General features: G+C 29.7%; 1 protein-coding gene across 1 annotated transcript in view; it reads left to right on the top strand.

Annotated features, from left to right (window-relative positions):
* The window catches only part of PolE1 (DNA polymerase epsilon catalytic subunit 1), a 136,597-nt gene that overhangs the window by 20,287 nt on the left and 104,271 nt on the right, over positions 1-12,039 (top strand). Inside the window, exons 7-8 of the mRNA XM_075365929.1 lie at positions 92-258; positions 7,059-7,305. Coding sequence (XP_075222044.1) covers positions 92-258; positions 7,059-7,305 — 414 coding nt within the window. The remainder of the gene's footprint in view (positions 1-91; positions 259-7,058; positions 7,306-12,039) is intronic.

Genomic DNA, 12,039 nt, shown 5'->3' with positions numbered 1-12,039 from the left:
ATTGTTCATAAATGAATATGTTTATCACCAGATGTTGCAAGGATAATTGTAAGTACTGTACAATAAATTCAAATTAATTTTTTTTCTTTAGGTTCAACCACATATTTTTGTGACTTATAATGGTGATTTCTTTGACTGGCCATTTGTTGAGGCTCGTGCAACAGTTTATGAGATGGATATGAAGAAAATTATAGGTTTCTCTAAGAACAGAGATGGCGTCTATTTTTGCCGGCCTTCAATTCACATGGACTGTTTATGGTCTGTATTTTATTTTGTTGAATATAACTTATATGGGAAGTTCCCAAATATATAACACATATGGGAAGTGATGTTAAATATCATTTCATTATGTTCAAGCACTTGACATACTGTGTTGATAAATCTTACTGCACAGCAAAATAATATTTTTTTGCTCTGCACCTTATTAAAATTAAATATTTTTATAGATATGTTAGATGGAAATCAACTTAACCCGATATTTTTTTTTTATTATTTTTTATTTTTTTTTATCCCCAGGATTGTTATTAGGTATTGCTTCAGAGGATGAGATGAATAATTTATAGCATGTGAAAATGCCAAGCCTGACCAGGATTTGAACCCGGGATCTCTGGATGAAAGGCCAAGATGCTACCACTCACACCACAGAGGCCGGCAACCTGAAAATACCTTTCTTTTTCTTGTTTAGCCTCCAGGAATTACCATTCAGGTAGGGATGATATGTATGAGTGTATATGAAGTGTAGTCTTGTACAGTCTCAGTTCGACCATTCCTGAGATGTGTAGTTAATTGAAACCCAACCACAAAGAACAGTGGTATCCACAATCTAGTATTCAAATCTGTATAAAAGTACTGCCTTTAAAACCGTTAATATCTGAATTAATTTTTTGTAACTCTTAAATTTTTTTATTATAAATATCCTTTTATTATGTTATTTTCACTACAAAAATGGTCCTTATGTTATTTATTGAAGCCATTCGTAAAAATTAGTGCGAAAATTCAGCAGGTGCCGCTTGGCATCGTTAGGCGCTTATACTGCCTTGCTGGGCATGAGCAGCAATTGCCATATGGCACTGCTAGGCATACTAATTGTCTTTGCTTAGAATTGAGTATACAACTCCTTCATCATGTGAAATTTTTATTCATTATTATCGTATTTTTTTTTTTATTAAATTTTCTGCAAAGCACTTTTTTAAAAGATTTACAAGAGTATAAAATTTCCACATTTTGTCAGTTGCTACAAAGTCTACATTGTTTACAAAGTGAGTAAACCGATTTATTGACAGAAAACGATCTCTTCTCATTGACTGTATATAATGTACGTGTATATATATATATATATACACATACATACATACACGTTGATCATATATAAGTTCTTTTTCATATCTATGTTTATGCTCTTTTCCTAGTATCTATGTTTTCCTAGCAATGTATTGTAGCCACACAATTAGTATAAGCCATCGGGTTGGTCTAGTGGTGAACACGTCTTCCTAAATCATCTGATTTGGAAGTTGAAAGTTCCAGCGTTCAAGTCGTAGTAAAGGCAGTTACTTTTTTATGGATTTGAATACTAGATCGTGGATACTGGTGTTCTTTGGTGGTTGGGTTTCAATTAACCACACATCTCAGAAATGGTTGAACTGAGACTGTTTAAGGCTATACTTCATTTACATTCACACATATCATCCTCCTCATTAATCCTCTGAAGTAATACCTGAATGGTAATTCCCGGAGGCTAAACAGGAAAAAAGAGAAAGACACGATTAGTATACCAAAAAATACTTTTATTGCTTGCTTGGTGATAATAAGATTCAGGTTATTTGTGATAAATGTGTAACGGTTAGTTTCAGTTACCAATACATTTAGGACCTCAACAAAATATAATTAAAAAATATCACATGGAGACATTTTATGATATTTCATATAATTACCATATGGAAAAACTTTGGTGTGCTCCGATATGTCATTGTTTGTCTACGTTCTTGAAACAATGTTCTTTTTTTTACGTGGTGGTGCTTTAGGTCTACTAGGAAGACAATACTTCCATGTAGACCTACTTCCATGTTAAAGCAATACTTCCATGTTTATTATTACTTGAACAATAAGGGCTCTCTGAATCATTACTATGCTGTTGACTAACAGCATAGTTACCAATGTTAGCATGGTATGTTATCAAGTACAAAGCCAATAGATTCATTGGCCCCAATTTTCCATAAATAAAAAAAAACTACTTTTACTCCAGTGAGCAGTTGACGTTTGTTCAAGTTATTTATCAGTCCACTATCATCTTCATCTGAATGTACTGCAGAATCAGGTGGTTCAACAAGAGGAATAAGAACTTCATCTTCTAGTATCATCAATATTTAATTCATGTTCAGAGACCTGAAAACAACCATTGTGAATCAGTTTCACATACTATTTTGTAAAAAAAATTAATAAAAAATTTATTTTGTGAATCATCTAAGAAAGATTTTACCAGATATTTTTAAATGGTGATGTTATGGTGGAAATATTTGAAAATTCACTTTACAAGGAGTATTGCTGTAGTATTTTTCTTTGTATTATTAGACATAACAGTTGCGACAGTCATATTTAATTATCAATCTTATCTATGACAATCGAAAGACATGAAGAGCATTTGAAATAAATGTCTAAAAATAATAATAATAAAAAAAAACCAACTAAATAACTAACAAAATCAACATTGGCTAAATTAGCAGTGCAGGAACTTAGTGGGTGCTGCTTGCCACCCGCAGTATTTAGTTACAGTTAATAAAATAACTATCCAGATTATTGAAAAACTGAAATTTCATATGATTTTTAGGATCAGTAATCAAGGTAACGCATTTGGCAGAAAAAATTATAAGAAGTGACAAAGAAATCTCATTACATATGTTAATGAATTTTCCATTATAACCGGAGTACAACACGAAGTCACCAAAATGAAACATACAGTCACACTGATTGGCATATTCAAAATAGTAACAGTTGTACCCACTGTTACCAACCATACAAGGCATTAAAATCTTATTTTACTTGCAGCACCTGCGAAATTAAGGCTTGTAGAAAATAAAGAATTGCAAGTGCCATTTGGCATTCCAAGTTAACAGGTTATTGCACTGTTGTTATTTTTAATAACTTCAGGACACTGCTTTAACAAATAACACTGATCAACAATGATTTTGTTAAATGAGAGTGAATAACTAATTCTTACTGTATTTTTCATGCTGATTCCAAATATAAAGTAGAATTATTCTATCAGGCTTAGTTTTTTTTTTGTTACTACAATTCTTATTTCAGGTAGTATCATGCATGAACTCCATAAGAATAGCATTTTGTGAACGTATTTTATTATATTACTTAAAAACTAAATAGCTTTTGTTTATTTATTACATTCCTGCAATTGTTATCACATTGATTTGTTAAACATTAGTCATCATGCTTAATATTTACATACTAATTAAAATGAATAAGAATGTGACTCATTCTTTCTATTTTCATCTTACTATAAACATATCATCCACTCATTAGTTATTTCTGTCATATTTATTTATAAACTGTTGTGCAGACTAGAGAAAAATTTTAATTCTCATTCAAGTGCAAGTTCTCATGTATATTACATTCAGTTTTGTATTTGCGGGCATATGTTGTTCAGTAAAGCGAGTGTAAGTGTATTAATAAAGTGATTCTTTTTAAACAAAATTAATTATTGTAAAGTATTAACAATGCCTTGCAGTTGCCTTAATCATCCAAACAATTTCTGCTACTTCTGTGGTAAGGTCTGTAAGTCTCAGAAAGGAATATAACTCCACTGATAAAAGAAGTTATATGAACTGTATTTTGGATGTAAATTAGGTGATCTGGATAAATCTTCAGCTCCTCATGTGCTGTGCTTCTTGTGTAACATTGTTGACTGGTTGGCTCAAACAGAAATACTGGCATCAAGACTGAAAGGATGGCATCTTTTACAACTAAACACTAAAAAACACGCTTTCTGTGACAGTCAGAATTTGAAAATTTCTTCTCTCAATATAAAAACTTAGTATACTGTTATGATGTGGACTCTTTATTGGAAGCTTTGGGACATATGCATCATCCTAACGAATGGTGACTTTTTATTGACTTGTCAAAGCTTAGTTTGAAAGCTGTTCTACTTCACATTGGAAATAAATACTCATCCATTAGCATATGCTTTTCACATGAAAGAGTCTTATGAAGATAAGCTTGTATTGATTCGGTGTGAAAAATATATATGGTGTATTTGTGGAGATCTTTAAGTAATAGCGCTTTTACTTGGACTGCAACTTGGATACACTAAGTTCTGTTGCTTTTTGTGCAAGTGGGATAGCAGGGATAGGAAAAACTGTTACATAAAAGAGCAGTGGGCAAAGAGAGAAGTTCTAACTGTAGGAGAGAAGAATGTTGTAAGTCAGGCATTAGTAAAACGAGAAAAAGTTTATCTTCCACCACTACACATTAAGAATAGCCTCTTAAAGCTATTCTTAATTTTTGGTTATTCAAAAAATGTATTAAAGTAATGGATTGTAGTGGTGCTGGGTTTCAGTTTCTAAAAAACAGATTCCCTAATATAAGTGATACTAAAATAAAGGAAGGTATATTTGTTGGACCACAAATAAGAAAACTAATGAATGTATTATCTGGCATTTGAAGAATTTTTGAATGACTTGGAGGTTGCTGTATGGAAATCATTTCAAAATTTAAACTAGTTCCTTGGAAACCATAAGGCCAGTAACTTCAGAGAACTTGTGAGTGAACTCCTTCAAAACTATAAAGAACTTGGGTGTAACATGTCACTCAAAATCCAGTTTTTATGTTCACATTTGGATTTTTTCCTTAACAATCTCACTCCTATCAGTGATGAACATGAATGCTTTTACCACGTGATATCTACAATGGAAACACGATACCAGGGAAAGTGGAACCCAAAAATGTTAGTTGACTGTTGTTAGAATCCAAAGAGAAAATCTATGTACAAGAAAGAAAAAGAATCTACCTATAGCAAATTACAGCAGAAAATCCAAAAAAAAATAGATTTTAGGTGAATACAAAATGCATGTAATGTATTGTCATATTACATTCACCACACATTTTTAGTTTCAAAAGTAATTTCAATTACAAAAAAACTGAGCCCAATAGAAAAAAAATCTATTAATATGCAAGAAATCAGCATAAAAAATACTATAAGAATCAGTCGTTCACTCTCATTTAACAAACAAAAATTAAATTTTGTGCCTAATCTTTCCTATGTTTAGATAAAATTCTTGAGTTTATTTATTTAATTCGATAACGACATAGGTTGCAGTTTTGATATGATCAGATGTTTTCCATCTTATTTTTTAAGAAGCAAATTTTTTTGGAGAAAACAAATTTTTAATTTCTCCTGTTATTTAGTATTTTATAATTTGTAAAAATATGCTCATTTTATTATTCACTTTTCTATAAGGATGATTGGAAGGATGTAATGTATTTGGATGGCATTTGTATATATCTATAAAATTGAAACATACAGCCCTATATTTATAACAGTAGATATTTGCTCGCTTTTATTTTATGATTTTTATTATTGCTTATCATTTAGGTTCATACTGTTAAGTTTGAATTTTTTCTAAGGTTACCTTTCATCTTCACAAGTAAAAAATTAAATAGACATATAAGATTAAAACTATACCAGATATTTTGCAGCTCGGTTGAATACTCTTATCAACTGAGCATTATTCAGTTGAATTGCAAAAAGGCCGATCTAGTGAAAAATGTTTTTCCTGTGATGATGAAAGATGTTCTATGAAAAAAATTAAGGTACATGTAGCAATAGAAGATTAAATGTTAAGCAGCCATAAAAAACATTAATGTCGTGAATAAATATTTATTTTTATGTATTTGTATGCACAAAGTTTTGTCAGATTTTAACCAAATAGAAAAAATATATTCTTAAGTTCTCAATAGTATTCATAATCAGGTTTCACCACATTTTCCAATGTCTGAAGTGAAACTATCAATTTTTTCTGAACTTAGCTCAGAACACCAGTAAGATTGTAAGAATTGATTATTACAAAATTTGGAGGACAAGCTTACAAAATATTTGCTATTGCATATATTAATCTTAAATCAGTGAAATACCTATTAAGAAGTGCTTTTAGAAATGTTTTTGGGTTTAAACATTTAAACATGTACTTAGTAATGATAAAAAGACAGACACATGCTGTTACATATTTATTAAAGAAAATTTTATGTAACCTTTCCCAATAGGATTTTCTGTCATTATTAACTTCTTTTTGCACTCTTGAGTCAACAAAAGTTAGTCAAAGCAAACATCATTGAAAGGAATATTTAAAACAACTATGAGTAGGTATTACTGACACCACTACTAAAACACACACATACACACAGAAAAATAATTTTAACCTTATATAATAAGGTTCACGCAAATTTTGAAGTTTTATGTAACACCAGCTCTGTTAGAACAGTTTCACAGAATTAATAATATACTAAATCAAAGGTACGTTGTCAGGTGTGCCAGTTATTAATGTTTTCATATTTAAGTAACAGGTAAATTCAGTTTCCTATAAATTTTGATTATAAAATAACTGGTAAAACTGTTTGAATACTCATTTGTTATTAAATAAAACATTGTAATTAGTAATACTTGACTATATTACATTTTTCTTTGTCCAATATGAAGGAATCATGCATGATTAAGGCAAGAGAGAGGGATAATCAACCTAAAGAGGTCCTGTTTCAGAAAGTTGGGGTTGTTCTAATTATTTTCTAATTAATGATAATTATTATATATTATTATATAATTATTACAATATTATTATATCTAATAATTATTCTAATTATAGCTTAGCACTGATTTTTATACATAAAGAATTTTTTTTTATATTATACATTTCATAAAATATTTTAATTGCAATAAGTTATAAATATAAAATTTAATTTCAGATAGAAATAAATATTGATTACCTGCTATCTTAGACTGAAATTAGTGTATCAATTTAACTAACAGACAATGAATTATAAATAACTTTTTTTAACAGTTGGGTGAAACGTGATTCATATCTTCCTGTTGGATCTCAAAATTTGAAGGCTGTAGCTAAAGCTAAATTAAGATATGATCCTGTCGAATTGGATCCTGAAGACATGTGTAGACTTGCAGCTGAACAGCCCCAACAGCTTTCAAACTATTCTGTCTCAGATGCTGTTGCTACTTATTACCTCTATATGAAATATGTTCATCCATTTATATTTGCTCTTTGCACAATTATTCCTATGGAACCAGATGAGGTAAGATTCAATCATTTTCTTGTTTTATAAACATACCTATGGGGTAATTTCCAGTATGACATTTACCTTCTTCAGTGATTCTATCTTTATTTCTTCAGTGTTAGAAAAATGTTGTCTTTCAAGGTTCTTTTCAGCTTGGAGAATGGGAAGAAGTCACAGGGGGCCATGTCTGGCAAATGTAGAGGCTGAGGCAATATAATGATATCGTTTTTGGCCAAAAATTTATGAACTAGCAGTTAAGTGTTAGCAGGTGCATTGTCGTGCTGCATTGCCATGAATTGTTTCACCACAAATCTCGGTATTTTCTTTGGATTGCTTCATACAAATGGGATAGAATTTCCAGGTAATAATCCTTATTGGCCATATGACCTGGTGGCAAAAACTCATGATGCACTAAGCCATTGAAATCAGCATCTTATAGACTCTGATAGTGATTTGGTAAATGTCCTTAATAATTTTCTTCATTTTTTTTATATTGTCGTCAGTTATTGATGTGCTGGGATGTCCAGGGTGCTTTTCATCTTTGTCTTCACGCCCTCTTGGAAATGTTTGTACCACTTGTAAATGCTTGTTTTATTTATAGAAGAATCACCAAAAGCGACAATCAACATTTCCAATGTGGTGCTGCTATTTATTTCATTCTTAAAGCAAAATTTTATGCAAATTCTTTGTTCCATTTTTCCACAGGTTAAAAATTAGTGACCTTACCAAAACACATGTAACCTTTTTAACAGCCAACAATAAAATAAACATCCAATATGGCTACCAATATAAATAAACATTAGGGACAAGTGTACCAACACAACACAAAAAAATTATGACAATTGGACTTATACAGCCTGGAAAATAAAAAATTCTTATTTTGATCAAACCTCCTTGTATACTATGTTTCATATCTGTACTAGGATAACGCACAAATTTGTTGGTTAATTAGAACTAACCTTAAATATTATTCAATTTATTCTTACTAATTTTAATATATTTATTATATTTAAGCAATAAATTGTGAAGTAGTTTTCATTGGATATGGAGGTCATTTAGAAAGTACTCAGTCTGACACAGAGATGGCACAAATGACTATGATTTTCTCAAATATGATTTCAATAGCATACTGCAAAGTTTCATACACGTATATTTAGTTACTTGTTTGTGGCAATCGAATAAACCAAACAAGTTTTGATATTTTCTGAAGAATGGATAAAATTGAAGTTGAAGTTGTAGCTGTCATAAAACCTTAAAACATATTTGTTTTAAAATATAAATTAACATTTGGTTTAAGACGTAAATTGAACGTAGACTTATTATAAGTAAAATCCACAAACTAAGATCTTTATTTTTTCATAAAATGAAAAAATTTTTTCATAAATTATTAGCATGAACAAATAAGTTTACGAATACACTCAACCACGTGCGATTGAGTGTTGAGCAAGGGTGGTATAAAGCCAGTGCTTTTTCGGCTCCCGTACTTACCATGCGCTAGCGTGTGGTCGTGTTTTTGGAGTTTTTTTAAACGCTGGATATTCCAACATATATATATATTATATAGATGCTGACAATTGGTATATTTAAGAAAGTCATAGCAAAAAAATAATTCAGCACAGAGGGTTAATACACCGATGAAATGTACAAGGGTTTTTTTTCAAGGTCCAATCGGGTGCGAAATAAAAACCCGCACAAAAATCGGATGAACCTTTGCGCATATGTGTTGCGCAGAGTCTCTAGTATGGCCTTCAGTCACGCCACGTCACTTCGATTAGTTTTGAACACGCAGCTAACACGTAAACATGTCTACAACAATAGCATCTCCCACCGAGTGTGAAGTGCGTGCAGTAATTGAATTTCTTCAGGCTGAGGGGTGTAATGCAGCTGAAATTCATATCATTTTTTTGCAATTTTTAATTTTTGAGTTTAATTTTTCAACAAAAATTTTTTCGTTATAATAAGATATTTATATTATATCATTCAATTGATTAATTATTATATTACAAAAAAGAAAAAAGATAGTTATATTATAATATATATATTATATATAGTAATATATTTATTTAAATATAGCTATTTCTCCCTTTAATATTTAATCTTATTAAATATAATATTTTAATTCATAAGTGTTATATAAATTAAAAAATTTATTATATAATAGATAACCTCTTATATTTAAATAAAGATTTTATTCTAATATAGATTTTTAATTTAATGTAAAATAGTTTTTGTAAATATAATCATCTAAAATAAATTAATTATATTTAATTAAATGCATCAATAAGATATTTAATTAAAATTATCTTTAATTTTAATTAAATACCTATTTCATAAGAATTTAATTTAAATTAACTTTTAATCATATTAAAAATAATTTTATTCATTCAAATAAATTTTAAAGTTTAAAAAACCTAAGGAATATAATTATATTATAATAAGTGTATTTAAAAATATATAATTATTAAAAAAAAAAAAAACCTCATGGTTTAATTCTTATCTTAAGGTTTAGTTTGGTAAAATAATTACATATGTTTTATTTAAGTATTTATTTTGGTTCTTTAAAAACAAATTTATTATTATCAACTTTATTATATCAACTTTTAAGTTTATTTTTATATATTTTGAACCATTGCTTTTTTTTATATAAAATTATGATAATGTTAGGGGTAGCTTTATCTTATATTTGTGTGGCTTTTAGTTAACAACTTTTAAGTTTACTTTTATTATTTTAACTACTGTTTTTTATTTAAATTAGATAATGTTAGGGGTAGCTTTATTTAATATTTCTTTATCTTAAATTATTAGCTTTTGGTTTTATTGACTGGTTTAAGCTATAATTTTTATTTAACTTCAGTTAGGGGTAGCTTGAAGTTATGTTTGTTCAAGGGAGGAGATCCTTTTTTGAATGTAATTTGTTTTATTTGTTGTTTAAAAATTTGGAGTTAAGGTCCCCTTTAAATATGGTTTAAAAAAAATTTGATTTTTGTTTTAAAATTTGGCTTTAAATTTATAACGCATGTAAATTTTTGTTAGGTTAAATATCCTTAATGGTTAATCTTTATTTTCAGTGTTAAGGTTTTTTAATTTAATTTTTTAATTTAAGTTATATTTTTTAGAACCAAAAAATGTTGTGCCAGCATTTGCGGTTATTCCTCAGGTTCAAGTTAATTTTTTTAGAATTTAGTCTTATTTGGTTTTAATATTTTGTATTTAGGTGAAATTTATATAATAAATTTTTTTTTTCTATGTAAATTTGAATTTAAACCAGGATTAGATACCCTGTTATTCTTAATTAGTAATTTTTTTCTAAGGTAGTATATTTTTTATAATTGAAATTTAATAGATCTGCACAACATGTTTAGAAAAAATCTTTCCTTGATTTTCATTTTTAGAACATTTGAAATTCGTTAAATTTCTTCCTGATACACTCTGTAAACGAGTATTGCTGCTGTAAAAATAATGATTTAGGTTTTTGGATTTTTGGGCTTCGTGGACTTAAAAATGAAGACATCACTAAAAATTGTGATAAAAATTCTGTGATGTATACTTGCGCACGCATATGTGTGTATGTGTATTGATGTAGTATATGCGTTACCCGTAAACTTGCTTTATATCCCAGCACCAGAATATCAAAAAAGTCGAAAGTTTGTATTATGATATTAAAATTTGGAGCTGCCATCGTAAGGGGGTGAGAAAATAATTTCGGATTGGGTTTGTATCGTGTGAAATGCAAAGGGGGGTAGGTGAAAAGCTTATTCTGTCGCATTTTGATTTCTATTTGAATTTCACAAATTTACACATTTTCTCGCAAGAAAAACCTCCAAATGCAGCTTTAGGGAAAACTAATGCAAAAAAAATATTTCTAAGCTAATCCTTTAAATACCGATCGCTATGGCGGAGTGATAGCTTTTCGGCCTTTCATAGGGGGGGTCCCGAGTGAATCCTGATCACATATAGCATTTTCCACACGATAAAATTCTCATTTCCCAATTCCCACATATAAGCTTCAAAATCTTCTATGGTGAATTAATAGCACTGATAGACAAAAGAAAATGTTTAATGTTACTCTAAGTGTGATGCTATTTCTGGAATTGTTTTTTTCGTACATTACAGATCTGTAAATACAGTTTTTCTATCACCCTTGGTTTTAGATAAATTACGCTTAAAAAAAATTATGGGAAAATATAATTATAATCTGTAAAATTTATAATTTTGCATGGCCATACCTGTGTTAGAATGATTTCGCAGATGCTTTTCTTTTATGAGTAGCCTCAGCCACATCCCAAATTAATGTCTAACAGTAATCGGCTAGCATGTTAGTTTTCTATTTCTCTTTATAGCGGCTTTCCATCACCAAAAAGTCTTGGTGGAAACGTTCACCGTGTTCATCACTTACGTATCCGAGGTTGTACGGGAAAAAATCCGGAAGTGAGTGGAATGAAAATATTTTCAAAGAGATATTACAAACTAGTTCAGTACGAACTAAGAAGTTGATTAACAATATCGTGGTTGGATTTCTGTTTGCTGAGAAAATTATTGCAAATGTTTTTAAATGAAGCCCAAGCTGCGAGGGCTAGGCTCTCCAGCATGTTATGATCATACGATGGTTACTCCATGTCCTACGTCATAATTCCGCAAGGAGTGGTCATTGTGATGTAGCAATCTGTATTCATTTGGCGCCAGAATCTGACCCAGAGCAGTCGTGTTACAACACGACCATTCGTACATCCTTAATAAGTTATATGTTATTAA

Source organism: Lycorma delicatula, chromosome 5, assembly GCF_047948215.1.
Source record: "Lycorma delicatula isolate Av1 chromosome 5, ASM4794821v1, whole genome shotgun sequence".
Classification (NCBI taxonomy): Eukaryota; Metazoa; Arthropoda; class Insecta; order Hemiptera; family Fulgoridae; genus Lycorma; species Lycorma delicatula.
The sequence above is the reverse complement of the archived record's forward strand: the minus strand, read 5'-3'. Positions and strand labels throughout refer to the sequence as shown.